General features: G+C 36.9%; 1 protein-coding gene across 2 annotated transcripts in view; it reads right to left on the bottom strand.

Annotated features, from left to right (window-relative positions):
- The window catches only part of SNX7 (sorting nexin 7), a 156950-nt gene that overhangs the window by 108774 nt on the left and 30536 nt on the right, over window positions 1–17640 (bottom strand). For both annotated transcript variants that reach the window (XR_005834100.1, XM_040626996.1), the window contains exons 4-7: window positions 17320–17484; window positions 15044–15242; window positions 10257–10456; window positions 7144–7230 (exon numbers count right to left, since the gene is read on the bottom strand). Coding sequence is in view for 1 of the 2 variants with exons in the window: in XM_040626996.1 (XP_040482930.1) it covers window positions 7144–7230; window positions 10257–10456; window positions 15044–15242; window positions 17320–17484 (651 nt within the window). In the remaining variant the exon portion in view is untranslated. The remainder of the gene's footprint in view (window positions 1–7143; window positions 7231–10256; window positions 10457–15043; window positions 15243–17319; window positions 17485–17640) is intronic.

A 17640-nucleotide genomic window follows, 5' to 3' on the forward strand; every position in this document is an offset into this window, starting at 1 on the left:
ACATCCAATATACACTTCAAAGAAAGCCCTCTAATATTGATTATAAAAATATTTACAACCTAATACTAGTTAGGCATTGGACTAAGAGTTTTCAGATGCTGATTTAACAACACTCTAGGGAAGATACTCCCCACAACTGTTACAGTTGAGGAAATTAAAGCAAGGAAAATGTAAGTAACTTGCCTAAAACTACAGAGGAGCACAATGCTGTGGCTGAAATTACATGCAACACTGCAACTGGGTTCGAGACCTTGTATGAAATACTTTGCAGGGACTGCTCTACAAAGAAGTGCCAGGAGCATAAAAATAAAGGTTAGAGGGGGAAAGTAATATGGTACAATTTCAAATGGAGATCCCAGGCTCAAAAGACTCCCATTCATAGGGTGGACATGATGGTTTACCATTGACTCAAATATCCATTAGCTTCCTTTACAAGTTTCTATAAATAGGAGTTCACCCACCCACTCAAACCAACGATGCCCTGAATGAGAGGCCTGTCAATGAAGGTATGAAAAGGAGAGGAATTCTAGGCACTGCCAGGGACTTTGTTCTGGGAGGAGAAGCGGCTGAGGGCCGTTCTGACTACAGCCTCCCCCACTCTTCTGTCCCTAACTCGCACCCAGCTACGGTATACTACTCCAATATGTGCTACACTGTGTGTTTTGTGGCACAGATCTATCAGTTGTTTACGCAGAATGCGTTCTCTACTCCCCTTACTACCACCCGACAGAGCCTTGTTTTTCTTCTGGTATTTGCATCAGGGGGCATATTGTTGGCTTATCTAAGTCAATACTGATGGCCACATTCCCACTCCAAGTCACCGACCCGATCATGGACTTTTCACAACTCTGGCTAGTGAGAAATGAGGAAAAGTCTGCTGGCTGGATCCCTTCTAGAATAAATGGATAAAAGGAAAAATACAAGAAAAAATTCCCTTTTCCTTCCACTGGATCGTGCTGTGTCCTTTACTGTTGGATGAGTGTGGTCTATGCACATGTGTGTACCTGTGTGCGTGTGAGAGACACAGATGCAAACAGACAAAAAAGAAGTAGAGAGAGGAAACCAGATACTAAGAAGTAAGGCCTAGAGAAAGGAATACACTTGTAAAAAGGTCAGGGGAGAGAGGTAAGACAATAAACATCTGAGAACAGGTAGAGGTGACCTCTGCCCTCCCACACACACAAAAAGTTATGTCAATACTATTCATTTCCTAGAAGCTTAGAGGAAAGCCAGTCTTGCTTTGTGTAGCATTGAGTACACTACCACGAGCATTTGAAGATTAACAGCCACTATTTGAGGACAAGAGTAAAATACTGGTTCAAAAATAGCAAGTCATACAGAGCAAAGACCAGCTTGAATAAATTTGGTATCTGTTTGCATCTACTGAATGTGGCTATATGCAAATCCAGATCATAATGATCTTATGAAAATGCATTTTTTTTTTGCTCACATAAATATACTGCTAAACAGCTACGGCATTATACCTAGATCCAACTCTCAGATTCTATGCACAGATTGCTAAATGTCAAATGTATTCATATTCATTTATATTTGAATGCTGCTTTGAGTGGAAAACTATAAATCACCCATTCAAAAATAAAAACAAAAATAAAATGGATATGCAGCATTATTTAGCACCACAGATGAACCTTATTTATCTTGCAGTTAAGCAGCGAAGTGAATAAGCATTTTCAAACAGAAGCTCTGACTCTGAAAACTTAATAACTAAACTGCAAAAACCACAAGTTTCTTCAAATATCTGAAATTTTGTCATACTCTCAGTTATTGTTATACCTTTACCTCCATAGTCAGAAAGTCTCTTACGTTGAACAGTATCTATTTCATTGAGTATCTTCTTTATTGGGGCAAGTTTCTCTTGAAATACTTTATTATCTATACTTACCTTAATTATTCTGTATCAAGTTGTTTTTATAAATGCCTTATAAATGGAGAAGTGGTTAAAAAGTTGAATGACCCTAAACAAATCTGTTGAGTTCATTGCGTTGGTTCCATCATTTACCAACCACCCGTCAAAGCATATAAATTTCCTTTCCTTCTCCTCACCAGCTATTCTTTCTCTGGTTTTTAATATTGGAATATGCCATGCTCAGTCCCATTAAGTCCTGGGACCTCTTTTTTTCTCATCCATTAGTGACCTCAGCAAATCTCATGGCTTTATATACTATCTGCTAACATCTCCCAAATACGTATCTCCAGCTGGATCCCTGACCTGACCTCTGGATTTTTATATGTAACTCTTAACTCAAAATCTCCACTTGGATATCTGATAGGCACATCAACTTTAAATGTCCAAATCTGATTTCTTCATCTTCCCCATTAATCCCGCCCCTTCTGAAGTCTTCCCCATTTCAATTCATGCCAACTCTTACCTTCCAGTTGCTGACTCCAAAAACCTTGGTATCATCCTTGCCCACTCACAATCTGCAGATGTGCAAATAGGAAACAGCTCTATCTTCACAATATATTTGGAATCTGAGCACTTCACACCACTTCCTCCCTGGTCCAAGCTTTTATGTCTCAGTGGGATTGTAAGAGCTAGTCTCCAGCTCTGGTGTTCTCCTGTCCCATGCACACACCACATACACACCATCTCTTGTCTTTCCCAAGCACAGCAACTGTTTCATAACTTACATCTGATGGTGTTACTTCTCAGTTCAACTGTTTGTTCTCTTCCTATTTCACTGAGACCAGATCTCATGATCTGACCCCTCTGACTTCATTTCCTATAAGTCTTTCACTTGCTCATTCCACTCCAGCAATGCTAGCCTCCAGGCTTTTTCTGAACCATGCAGGCATATTTACCCTTTTTCACTTACTGACTCTACCTGAAATGCTCTTCTCCCAGATATTCATGTCATTCAAGACCTCACCCCTTTCAGGTTTTACTTAGTCACCTTCTTGGTATTTAAGACCTTCTCTGATCCCCAACTTTAAATTTCACTGCTCCCAAACACTCCCTCTTCTCTACACTTCTCCCTTCTTACCATTACAGGACAATCAACTAAAACTTTAATGAATTAATTGTTTACTATTGTCTCCATCCACTAGAATGAGGCCCTTCTTTTCTTGACTGCTAATCCCCCACTGCTTGCAGTAGTGTCTCTCTTATAGTACGTCCTCAACAACACTTGTCTCCAGGTTTCACTGAATACCTCTACCTTATAGGTCATCTTATCATGACATAAAGTTGCACATCTTTCATTTTCTCCTCCATTTTATATGCTATAGTTCCCTCTACAGAGCCATTCATTATCTGCCCTCCTTGCAAGTTAGAAATGTGAAGAGTCACTAACAACCTGAAACATTGGCTTCCTTTCATTCTTTAACTGCTATGGATTCTGTCTTTCTCCTCCAACTCTCTCAAATTTACTCCCCCCTGTAACACCTCCACTACCTCTTCAGTTCAGGCTCCCACTGGATCCACACTGCCCAAAGGATCAAGTCTATGTTCTTCATCCTGACAGACAACAAGGCTCCCTTCCTATCTGTGGCCTACTTGTACAGCCCCATCTCTTCATCTCCCCTATACCTGCTCCCTACACATCAGCCTAGTTTCCTCAGCTTAGCATGCTTTTTGAGATTTTACTACTTTTCATAATACTGACTATACATGAAATACGCTCCCTGTTTCTTAAAGGAACAATTCTGAAGTCATTTTACAGGAGCCATCTCAAATATTACTTCTATAAAGTCATCAAAATACAGCTAACAACCACTGAATGCTTATTAGGATTCAAATAATTTACTTTGCATTGTATCACTTAACCCTTAAACAAATCTATTAGAAAGGTACTAAATAATTTCCCCCCAATTTATACATGATAAAACAAGGCTAAAAGAAGTTAGGAAACATGTCCTAGGGCACAGACTTAATAAGCAGATGAGTTAGGATTGGGTCCTACATCTATCTAATTCCAAAGCCTAAATGTCAAAACTCCAAATAAACAGCTGAACTGACCTTCAAATGGGTATTCTGAAAGTCTTTACTGAGTTTAGGTCATTTTAAAATGCTGTATTTTATTGCTGTGAGATAAGAACTACAAACCACAAGCTCTAAGAAGCTGCCACTTTACAACTCCCCAGATAATAAATCAAAGAATTCACTCTACAGCACTGTTTTAGTTTGCAGGAAAACACATAATTTTTGTAGGCATATTTGTGTGATGAGAAAAAGTAACAATAATGCCATCACTGTCAATTTACAGCATTTACAAAATTATAGGCAAGGTGAAAGTCCAGAACCTTGTTTTTGTATGCCACGAAGCCTACATAACGGTCACCTGATACATCTAAAAGGACCTCTGGAATGTTACAACTCTGCTAATTTCTACCCAATAATTATAACTCTCCTAGTTTTTGCCTTTCTTGGTAAAGCTTCATTTCATGGACCTTTTCATTATGAGTTGCTTTGCTGGGTTTGCATATAGCATTCCACCCAAAGGTGACTTTGATGAAGCCTCTAAAGACAGCCCCGGTAGGTCTCCATAGAAATGGCCCCAGGGTTGTCTCCAAAGTGGCCCTGCTTGAGTTGCCATGGTAAACAACCAGGCTAGATTGCTATATTCAGTTCTCTGCCAGGGTCGCCATGGTGACTGCAAAGGATGGCTCCTTAGAAGGACCTCACAAGGGCGTGTTTCCATGGTGACCCTATCCTGCATATTTCTAAGCAACTTCCCTCCGGTTGTTCTGTGACCAATCATGGCAGGTTCATTTTGAGAGTCACCCTGGAAGGTTTCTCCCAAAGACACCGTCATAACACATAGGGATTTGGAAGTGAGGTCTGTAAACAAATAAACTGCTTGAAAATGTAAATGGTACCATTCATAAATCATTAAATTAGTCCCTGTACGTTTTAGGAAGGATCTGTTTTGATGGGTAACAAAAAAAAACCCATTTGCAACGTCTGTTAAATGTGTCTGTTTCAAATCTTAATTTAAAATATCTTATAGAGTATAATGCAGATAATTAAAGTTTCGAATTCCTCCAATCTTAAAACACAGCAGATAACTAGGTAAAAAATACTTTATAGTGGATATGACACATACACACAAAATGAAATCATAAATACAGATGGATCATTAGGTTATAATGAGATATCAAGGAAATTTTTATAGAGCAAAAGACAAAATATTTGCAAGTCAAATGGAAAAAAAAATGTGTTTTTTTAGTTGAGTTGGGAAAGCCTAGCCATATTTGGGCCCAAGCTATTTTTTCCTGTATTTTTGTGGTTGGAACAATCTCAATTACTCTTCCTTTCAATTTAAAATATGAATATAAACCATTCTGAACAGATGCTTGGTTTTTAAGCCATTTAACTATTCTCCGGAAACTTTAAATTACTGTACTTTATCTAGTATTTAGTCAAGGGCAAATTTTATCTAATTGCTAATTTCAATATCTTTAAAAATTACTTAACAAATAAAAACAGTTCAAACGATACAATTATAATTTCTGTACATGTGCCCATTCTTTTTTGTTCTTTCCAAGTGACTCTTTAAATTTACACACATACACACACACACTCCTTATTGTGAAGAAAAGGTTAACCTTGGGTTTCCTCTTTTTTCTTCTCATCTTGAGACAATGGCAAACATGATTTTTCCCATTGAGCATTAGTTCTACTGGTTTTACATTTCCCATGATTCTCTCTCAGATGCCATTCTCCTAACTCTGTCCACTGCAGTCAACCACTGCCCATTCACCTTCCAACCAGGAGAAAGAACTTGAGTTTGAAAAACAAAAATAGTTCAAGGAAGATGAGGATAACTCATAGTCACTTCTTGGTGAAGTCTCGATGTTCCACACAAAGTCTGAATTTGTAGAGACTTCTTGCTTTAAACCTCTATTATGTTTTTGTGAATCAGAGAAATCACCGCATTTTTCATTCGCTCATTTATTCACTAAGTATTTCTTGAGAGGCTACCATTTCTCAGGCACTGTTTTAGGGGCTGAGAACACTTCAGGAATCAAATAAAAAATTCCTGCCCCCTCAGGTGCTTAGATTATAGACAGGGAGAGAGAGAACGATAGTACAAAGAAAACCAGTAAATACGAAATCACATCTCTTATTAGAAAATGATTAAAGTCAGGAAGAAAATTAAAGCAGAGAAGAGGGAGGGTGACCCCAAGCCAGGATGGGATGGGGCTATGATACAAGGATTAATGGGGGGGTTTCAAGAACTCCCCATGCACCTGCCATAAGCATACTCAATATTGTACTCAATACTAAACAAAATCCTTAACATTAAAAAAGGATCATAGAGTACTCAGTAGAAGTTAACGGAAGTAATACTCAAGTTTTCCCACCTTCATACTTGCCCTCTGGGAGGCATCACAGTCTTAGGAGGGAAGTGACACCACCTCTGAGCCTCCTTGTGCTTCAAGAACTACACGAACCTGGGGAAGTCACTCCACTTTCAAAGACTCTTTCTCAGTTTTAAAATGAGAATAATAATTCCAAGCTGAAAGTAATACTCTGAAGATACGCAAAGACAATAAAATATAAATGCTAAAATACTGTGGGCGATACTATAACGTCTGGAGTTAGTACAAGAACACTTCAGAAAAAAGAGGAAAGAGACAGGTGAAGAAAGGTGGACAAAATGGTGGAAATTAATGAAGCCCAGTGATGGGTATACGAGTTCATTATATCACTTTTTATGTTTGAAATTTTCCATAAAAATCTACTGCAAGGAAAGACGAAACTTGAAAACGAAGACACTTCCTCTATAAAGATTTTTACAAGAACTAGAAAAAAGTGTATACAAACACTGACTTATTTTGTACAAACACCTTATAAAACGAGCAAAAAATGGATTTGTCTACCAATCTTCTTGAACAATGTTAGGTACTTTCCATACTTTCTTCTAACACTCTAATTAAAAAAAAATAACTTCATACTTTACTCATCGTAAGAGACAATATAAGATGGAAAAGCAGAAAAGCATCATTGTTTAGCTTGCAGACTCACTGAGTACTCAATGTATAATCGATTTTTAGACGAAAGTTTAGTATCATTTGCTGAATCCTTAAAAACAAGCATGCAATGGAGTTCTACGCTGCTAATAAAAATTTCAGACAATGAATTCTATATGATTAATATTAAGAAACTCAAAAACTTACCAGATCAGTATCTGCCTTTTTATACATCAAAGCTTCTACTTTGGAATCCAGTTCTGCTTGTATTTGGTCTCTCCTTTTCATAACGCCCTTCATATCAAAACACAAGGACGGGAATAGGTTGTACTTAGGTTTAATAATATTTGTATGACAAAAAACATGCACTTTAGAATCTAAAGAACATCTCTTCCCCAAGTCATTAGTCATTTGGGGATACAATGACTTAAAGAAATTTTTTTTTAATCTCTAAAAGCTAAGCTGAAAGCAAGCATTTAAGAGAGATTTTTTTTCATGAATCTTTTTTTCATTCTCCCAATACACATCTTACTGGGTTAGGTATTTTATGTACAACTCTTGATGGAACACTCCACACATATACAGTTCTTCAAAAAGAGCAAAAAAAAAAAAAAAAAAAAAAACCAAACCAAATAATCAAATTTTTAAAACGGTGTAAAGTGGTTGCAGCTGGGACATCACACGGGCCACTCACCTAAAAACGTCTATAATAATTGGCAGCCCACTTATCCGATTCCAAAGGCATGGTTAATCAAAGAGTTAATTATAGTGGGGAATCAGAAAACTGAAGTGCACGCTCACATTTTGAGACTCTGTCTTAGCTTAAAATATATCAATATTAATCAATTAGCCAAGCTTTTGATGAGAAATCACAGCCTCTTCTCTGACTGAGAGGAGTTCCATCTTGTTTTCTTGAATAACCATGATTTCATGTTTTGGTGTCCTTAAACTTTAAACACGCTTGTGAAGGAATTTGAGTGCAGAATTCACCTTCACCTTTTACAATGTTTGCCAGTCTTTTACAATGTCTTTCCCTGAGTGACTCGCTTTCCTTCCCAGACATGCTACTTGGGCTTTATGGACCCAAGGACTCTTTTTATTTGTACTCATCTTTCACTAGTTTTCACAATATTAGTTTAAACAATAAAATTGTGATAATGAACACAAGAGGCCTAAACAGTTTAAGGAAAAAAATAAAAACAAGTTCCAGGTAAGTAAACAACTAAACTAGAAAGAGTAGAAATGCAGGACATACAAGAAAAGGGCCTTAAGGAGGCACAGGTCTTTCAAGGGTTTTCAGAGGAAGGGAAGAACCTACCCATACTGCAGTTAAATGGAGACCAGATAAGATGGTCACAGTACTTGGGAACTGAGAGGCATTAAGGATAAAAAGCATCCTAAAAACTACTCAGTCTAGTTTTGTGCCTGATGGAATCACTCTTAAAAACACTCAAAAGTGAGAGGCGCCTGGGTGGCTCAGTGGTTAAGCATCTGCCTTCAGCTCAGGCCCTGATCCCAGGGTTCTGGGATCGAGCGCTGCACTGGGTTCCCTGCTCCGTGGGAAGACTGCTTCTCCCTCTCCCACTCCCCCTGCTTGTGTTCCCTCTCTTGCTGTGTCTCTCTCTGTCCAGAAAATAAAATCTTAAAAAAAAAAAAACAACACTCAAAAGAGATAAACATTTCTACTACTTTCAAAGAAATCAACAGAAATTCAGCTAATTATCACAGATCTTTTATATTTATTTCAATGTTTCATTACATTAATATCAGGAACCCCTTCCTTTCTCTAACCCAAATGACATGTACTATAATTTAGTCTCATTTATTTAAGGTCTGTTTCCATAAATATGAAGTAACTGTGCTTCACATAGGTAGAAATAGTTTAAGCAAGAGTTTGCTTCAGAAGATAAATGGTAAAATTACACAAACTTAATCATTTTGTCAAGGCATTCACTTCATTATGTTAGCTCACACTGAAGAAAACCTTCCAATATAAAACAGACCAGAACTGTAATATAAATGCTACTGATTATACCTTAGGAGTCTACAAAATAATATAATCAAATGAGAACCTATAAAACAATTCTTTCTGGTTACTATTATAATTTTTCCACACCTATAATGATATACGACTTAAATTACATAATTTTCATCTTGACATAATAAAGAGAAAAACACATCTAATTAAGGGAGAAGAATCTACTATCTTTAATTATACAAATCGGATCTCTTTGAAGAGCCACACAAGGAGGATATCAATAATGAAGCAAAAAAATGAAATGTAGCCAAGGAAATTGATGGGGACAAGGAGGAGACTCCTCCAAATGAAACATTAGAGGCCTTTGGGAAGCAAGAAGGATCTGTTTATAGAAGACCCCAATAAAGGCAAGTAACAGCAACAACCTGAAATAGCTACAAAATATTTAATGACTCTGAAAGAAAAACCTAAATGTGATAACCATGAAAAGGGCAAACCTCATGCTGAAAGGCTAAGAGAGCTTTTCTTACCAAGATAGAAGCAAAATTAAAAAAAAAAAAAAAATCCTCCCAAACCAAGAGTACGTGAAAACATTGGCTCAAATTAGAAATGGCAAAAGAAATGGACTATATCTGAATGCAAGCAGACTCCTTCCCCCACTGCCACGCTAAAACACCAGAACCCTGAGGGTACCAGTCTGTGCAAGGTACTGTGAGCAGAGGATAATACAGGATGAAAAACATTAGCTCTGCAGATAGCATTGCTAAATCCCAAATATCTGGGATATTAACTTGAATTGAGGAGGTTAAGTGCAAAACTTTGATATAAGAGGAATAAAAGCCTTTGCAAATAGTGGAAGAAAAACATTTTAACTTGAAGGATTTCTTTTTAGAAGCATCCAGAAAACAGAACAAACATCAAGATCCTACTCAAGTACTCTGTACATAATGATACTAAATAAATTGCTAAATCAAATGTACCTAGAAGGGGGTAAGCCACTCTTTCATGAAAAGAAATTTCTAAAGCACTAAAAATTTTTAAAGTAAAATTTTAAAAGCTTGTAAAAACTAATCATATTCTCTATGTAAATTGTGACTGAGGGAGTTTCAAATGTAGGTGTAATCTTAAACATCACTGTTGCTATTGAGTATTCTGCCTTTTATTAACATATTCTACTATTAACTTACTCACACAGTGAACAAATATTTACAGAGCATCTGTATATGCGAAGTAATCTGCTAGGACAAGAGGACAGTGGTGAAAACACAGAAATAGAAACTGCCTTTGTAAAACTTATAATCAGGTCCGGGACTGAGGTGAAAGTGTAACGAGGCGTTCTTACCATTAACATTTCACTATAAAGTACATACTCATGGACGACAGGAAGCAGGGCCTCCGAGAGTCCAGACATCCGTTTTTCAGTGGCCTTACAGCATTTGTCAATGCAGCTGGCAACCCCTTTTAGAGTATCAACCAGGTCTTCTTCTGACGCCGACCACAGAATATGAATTGGGCCATATTCTCTCATTTCATCAGAATATTCTAAAAACAAAAATTAAGCTCTTCAATTTATAGAAGTTTTGAAAATCCCTATATTAAAGGCAGTAAGAAATGTAGTTTTCTCATTATGCATATGTTCTTCTAAATGAACAAAAGAAGATGGATATCATCTTTCATTAAATTGAGTGGTCATTCCAATCCACTGAGGTCAGTTCTTGAATGACTACTGTCCAAGAGTAATCAGTAATTGCATCCTTTTTCATTCTCAAAATTATCCTGGCTTGGAATATAAATTGTACAATCACCATTATCTATCAGGGACCTCTGCGTACCAAATAAACTATACCTCAGTGTCTCGTAGGCAACATTACCTAAACAGACTTGCCTTCTTCCTCCCCTTCTCCTGAATACATATCCTATTAACAGTAATTGTTTCTAATGATCTAAGCAAAAAACCCAGGTATCATCCTATATATAAACCTGCACAGAGCTACTCAATCACTAATTTCAGTATTTCTTGATATCTATTTATCCATCCATCCATCCATCCATCCATCCATCCATCCATTTACCTACCTATCTGTTCTTGCTTCCACTGTCCTCAGCTCATCAGCATCTGTAACTACACTACTGCAAGGGACTTCTAACTATTCTCCCTCTTTTATTTTTTGTCACAGTACATAAACATTGAAGCTGCTTAACTGAATTAGAAAGTCCTTTATGATCAGTCCCTACGTTGCCTCTCCAGGTCCTACTCTTGAGATTCACTGCCAAAGATATTTTAATTCAGGCCAAAATAATCACTCATTCATGAATATCTCATGATTTCTCCTCATTTAAACATTACACATATCCATTTGCCTTGCCCTTTGCCATTTCTACCATCTGACAAACTACTTCTAATCCTTTAAATCCTCGCACAAATAAATTCCTTCTGATTCTGTTCCAAAAGATTTGTAGATGCTTTGTCCTCAATGAGCCGATCATAATTTTATACTCCTATTAATGTCTATCATAATTTTCTGCTTGTATTATCCCATTCTATTATAATTGCTTGCATAAATCATATACTCCTAGGCCATATGCTCCTTAAAACAGGGGCTGAGTCTCATTATTTTCTTTTATCTCAAAGCCCGATACATACTGTGTTCAATAAATATTTTCATATTAGTGAGAGAATGAATGAACAACAAAATATTATTCAGTGCTTGATAAGCCATTAATTCAAAATTTTGGAGTTCATTTTAAAATCTGAATATTTTTACATTTTTACTTTTATACTATCATCTTTCAATGATAGCTTTTTATGGTGGAGAATGTATAAGCAATGAGCAATTTTTTGTCTACTATTCATTAAATACAATAAAATTCTCTATATTTTATCAGCTTACTACTCATTAGGGTTAGTTGAAATATGTCATATTACTCTAAATTAAGCTATTAAAATATCAAAAGTTCATATGATCAAGTAAACTGAAAAATATTTTTAAAACTTTAAAAACAATGGAAATATTAGTTGTCACTGAATAAAGGTATTAGGTTTCATGACCACTAGAGCCTTTCCAACTGTACCCTCCTGATCTGGGCCTATCCTTTGTTTTAAGTAAAGGCCACACTAAACTAACATTTCTAGCAAAGAAAAATGTTCTCCTTTATCTCTTCTTCTCAATTTTTGTATACATCAGTGTGTATCATTAAACCCTGCAATATTTATGCTTATATAGAGAGCTTTCCTAAAATTCTACACTGTGCTCACACAGCACTCAGATCACATTTATATGCAAACACTTAATGAGTTGCACTGTAATGTCTATTAATGCATCTGTTTCCCCAACTAGACTCTGAGCTCAAGGACAGGTACCATCTTATTCCTCCTTTAGCCTCCAGCACAGAGAAGCAGCACAGCATGTGGTCAATACGAATACGGCAAATAAACTGGGGAACATAAAGGAAATCAAGATCAAAGAAAAAAATTGAATAAAAAAAGTTCTAAGATTTTATTTATTTATTTGAGAGAGAGAGACAGAGAAAACACGAGCGGGGGAGGTCAGAGGGAGAGACAGAAGCAGACTCTATCCCAGGGCCCTATGCCAAAGGCAGACACTTAACTGACTGAGCCACCCAGGCATTCCAAAACTTGAATAAAAATTTTTTTAAAGAGAAACCACTAGTTATGAATACCAAATTTTCATGATTTGAATATGAATGAAATGTCCTATATAGCTTAGGCTCCCCAGGCTACAAATGAAAACATTCCATCATTTTGAATAGAATCGGACAAGTGGGCTTCACATTGGAAAGACTAAGAAATCCCTCAAGTCTGGGCCCGGGGCAATCACTCCCTGAAAATCAGAACTCATATTTGTAAAGTCTACCATAAAATCCAGCTTTCCTTCTGAGCATTTCACAAACTTTAGAGTATACCAAAGATTTAAAAACTATTCCCTTGCACCAGCAAATGTGAAGCAGCACATTGATATTCTACAGAACTCCTACATCTCAAGAGTTTCCAGGGGCTTCTCTGAATTGCTCTCCCACTTAACTATGCATCAAGAATATACTTAACAGAACTGGAATCACAGAACCCACTCAAAACAATTAGCCTCTTGAGATAAAAAAAAAAAAAAAAAAAAAGTAAATAACAAGGGCAGACCAATAAGTCTTACCACAATGACATCAAGTATCAATGCATCCAAAAAAAAAAAAAAAAAGATGAAGGGAAATGTACATTCAGCTATAAAAAATTTTTCTATATTTCTTTTAATAACCAATCAATTCTTGATAAAGCAAATTTTCCTACCACCAAATGATATGTTAAGTCATTTATTTTTTCAATCACTGAACAGGTTTTAGTTGAGCACCTACTATGTGTTAAGTACTATCTAGATATAGAAATAAATCTTTTCCCTTTTTGGTCCTGATGGAATTTACTGTTTAATGGGGGACCCAGAAAATAAAAAAAAATAATAATCAATATAGAGACTCTCAAACCAATTTATGTTAGAAAGTAATATAAATTGACTTAGCCACTTACTTTTAATGTAGTTAAATGCAATTAGAAAATTAGCAAAAAGTCATCACGGAATTGGAAAAAAATCATCATGGAATAAAGTCTAACTTATAAACTGAAAAAAAAAAATTGAAAAAGGAAATGGTGACAGAAAATAGGAAGAGGGACCCAAGTTCCAATATATAAATCTGTCTGCCATGCTGCGATAGGCCTAACAGAGAGCACTTGTTCCAAAAATACCACTAGAAAATGTGGAAACCCTATTTCCTGAAACATCAGTTCTTTGATTTTAAGCTATGATCCATGTTGTACATTTGAGACCAACTTCATACAACTACATTCAAAATCTGAAGCTCAGGGCTTACTTTGCCACTATTATAAATGGGAACAAGAATAGCTAGTGATTAATTAAAGCAAACGGAGACTGGTCATGACTACCTTCGAAATCGTATAGAAATCAAAAATGTTCTCAATAAGTCTGGGCATAAGCCACACTTGAAGGGGAAATTCTAACTTAATGTTATGTGATTCCTCATGTAAGAAGCTTAGAGGTCGCTACTCAATCTTAATAAGTAAAATGCTGAGTAGACTGAAAAATGAACAAGCTTTCTTGAATCTGTAAGATAGGAGAAGACACAGGACACACCATTGCCCTCGAGGTTGGAAAGACCGGTGAATACAAGGAATCGTGGGTTCCTGGGCGTACCCTGAAGAGCGAAACCACCTCCAGCCACCCACTGCGGGGGTTGGGAGACTGGAACTGTGATTGGGGAACTGCTGGCGGCTTAGTGTGGACAACTGTAAGAGCTAAAACCTTCGGGAGGACCCAGTTCTGGGGGCCTCCCACAATATTGTGAGACTTAACCCGAGTTGCTCAACTAGGTTCCCACAGTAAATACTGAATAAAAGCTAGTCCTGCTTCCTGCAGAGGAAAATGAACCATTTTGAAATGGCCAGAGTACTCTGTTCTCAACAAAGGCCTGCCCTCAGGGGAGACTAGTTAACCAGAGAAAGGGAGACACTCAACTTCAGCTCACTCTGGCCATTCTGTCCCAACTAAGCAGAGAGGGAAAGACAGAAACTTTTGTGCCGTTCACAGTCCAGAGTCACAGGCTCACTAAAAGACTGAGACCTGATCACAAAACTCTAGAACGGTTCAGGTATAACAACTTTTTCTATATGTAGAACTACAGAACTCTTCCATGTTTAAAACTATAGAAGCTTTCTCCACCCCCACGCCTTAGCCCATTACTAAAGGCCTGTTTACAGCAGTTCCTTTTACCCAGTATCATGTCTGGCTATTAAGAAAAAATCACAGGGCATATTAAAACACAAAAAAGATAATTTAAAGAGACAGAACAAGCATTGGAATCGGACATGGCAGGGACCTTGAAAAGATCAGACCAGGGATTAAAAGCAACAATGATTAACAGGCTAAGGGCTGTAATGGAGAACGTCAACGGCGTGCAAGCGCAGATGTGGGCTGTACGCAGACAGACGGATATCTCAAGAGAGAACCAAAAAGAAATGCTAAATTCCTGTGGCTTTCCTACCCCAGCAACTGTGAAGACCCACCAGAAACTGAACAACTTTGCGATCACATTCCAGTGACTACATACCTCTTTGTTCCTTGTAAATTCTCTGAGATATTTTATCTATCAAATTTATTTTCTGGCTAAATAGTTCAATAAAGTTATTCATTTCCATGAACTCCTCTGGGCGGCTTTTCACTCCTCTCATTGACAGCGCAACGGCTCTGACGGTCTGCCCCATCCTGCTGAGTAATCCAGGCCCTTGCTTCTTGTGAGAAGAGAGTTCCTAGAAACAAACAGACAGACAGACAAATGAATGAAATATTTGTGGTGAAGCAAATATCCTAATATTCCCAACAAAAGGAAATCTAATTGGAAGGATAGAGAATAAAAATGCTTCATATACTCTTTTTTTTCATGTAGTTTGAAGCAGCTGAGTTTTATTGGGGTATAGTTCTTCCTCTAAGTCTGTCTTCTTGATAATATTCTTTCCAAAGTACTTGTGTTAAACATATATACATATTTCCTCTCAGCACGGATCTTTAAAAGAATGAGGTTTAACAGAGGGAATCGTGCTTAAGGGGATATTGGAGAAGATAAGAGGATAATATGAGATGCAATCTATATTTTATAACAGGAATTTAATGGAAAAATGATTGAGAGAAGATTTCTTAGGGTCTAAACTACTCTCTGGGAAGAAAAAAAAAGGAAAATTTCATTAATTCTTTGGTTATAATAATAGCTAACATGTATTGAGAGCTTAGTATGTTCCAGGCACTAAACTCATATTTTTTAATCTATAACTCACAATAACATTATGAGGTAGGTTCTATTACTACCCTCATTTTACAGAAGAAAATACAAACACAGGAAAGTTAAGGAGCTTGCTCTAAGTCCAAGAGCAATTAAGTGGTAGACAAGGATCAGTCTGACTCCAGAGGCTTCGCTGCTAAGCACTAACTGGCTTTGTCTTTGTGATGTTTCTACAGTAGTTTGTAAACAGATACTCCCTGACCATGGCTCTTCAATCAACTGAAGTTGGGTAAACTGTGACACTACCTCTACTGGCTGGCTGGCTGGCTATAGAGAAAGATTTTAAAGAACATACGTAGCAAGCTGTCTCATAGTTAATCTGGGAGGGAGGGCTACAGACTTGCAAAAAGAAGACATTCAATAAAAGGATACAGCACACAAAAGTAACCCTTTAGACGTACAGCATATTAAAAAAGAACACCAAGAAGATGACCCAGGGATTCTGGTGATGGTTGTAACACTTGTAAACATAGGTTTGGGATCAAATAAAAGTTGATCAAATAAAAGGTTACCCACAAGAAAAAAAAATCTATAAATAATAATGCTGACTACCAAATCCACATATAAAAATATTATTATGTATTATTCACCCAAATAATAAATAATATATTATCTTTATCCGGATTTTCTTTCTTGAAGGTCTTACATAGAAGAATACATATAAAGTAAACTTGCTTATTTCCAAGTCAGCATGATTTTATGTGCATGTAACGACAGATGCCAACCTTGACCAGGTAACACATCTCCCAGGAGTGCTACAGGGTCACTCGATAGAGTCATAGCATAGCACAAGTCACAACTGGCAAGCTATTACTGCGAATGTTGACTACACAGAATGCTTCTAGCAGCTTCTAAGGTTCTGGAGTCAGGCCACAAATTCATTTCACAGAAGTCTCAAAGGGCTTTCAAATAATAGTACTATCTGTCAAGACTGAGATGAACCACTTTCTAGCCTCTATCACTTTGGCAACAACTGAGAGATATAAAACTCAATACTGGTCAGCAATCATTTAATATGGACCATTTTCCCTATCCATTATTTTTCTTGGTGAGTTATATTTTCATAGGTGAAAAGAAAAAAGAAGAAGAACATATGAAGTTTCTGCATTAGAAACAGATACACTCACCTTCGTTAGGTAACTGAAAGAAAAATAAGAAAACTGTAATCTCTTTCTGGCTATCCATCCAACCATCTATCCATTTAATAAAGACTTTTATTTTAACTTGAAAAGTCCTAACCCATTATAAAAATATATTTGTGTATGTTGTTCAATATTAGCTATATATGCAAGGACTACCCTGACATTAAAAAAAAAAAATCAGCTACCAAGAGAAATATGAATATGTCTCTGTGAGGAAGACAGAAGATGTCTGAGATGTTTACACGTAGATCTGACACAGGGTTAAAACTGAACGATATCTCTCCAATGTCTGATAATCCATCTTAATTCAAGGGTGCTGCTGCCTAATTTAGAAAGGTCGACAAGAGGAAGCATACAACCTACTGTACATAAAGACACTAAAGGATTATACAAATCAAAATTCTTTACCCAAGCTTGTGCAGTAAGAAACACTTTGAAGTCTTCATTAAATGTTAAAGTTGGATGATCCGCAATTCGGTTCAGGAATTTCTGTAGTGCCTTCCTTCGCGTCTCGATGAAGTCATCATTAAAGCGTTCCACCATCCCTTTCACGATAAACTTCTCAGGCAATGGCTGAGGCAGAAAATTTTTTAAACGTATATGAGCATTATGTGGCATGGGATCATAAGGAATTCTACGCTCTTCCTTTCTGGAAGACTATTCGAACATGTGATGATTTCTTATAAAAATAATTTTTCAAGATTCACAACGCCACAACCAAAACCTCCG

Source organism: Ursus maritimus, unplaced genomic scaffold (assembly GCF_017311325.1).
Source record: "Ursus maritimus isolate PB19 unplaced genomic scaffold, ASM1731132v1 scaffold_12, whole genome shotgun sequence".
NCBI classification, from domain to species: Eukaryota; Metazoa; Chordata; class Mammalia; order Carnivora; family Ursidae; genus Ursus; species Ursus maritimus.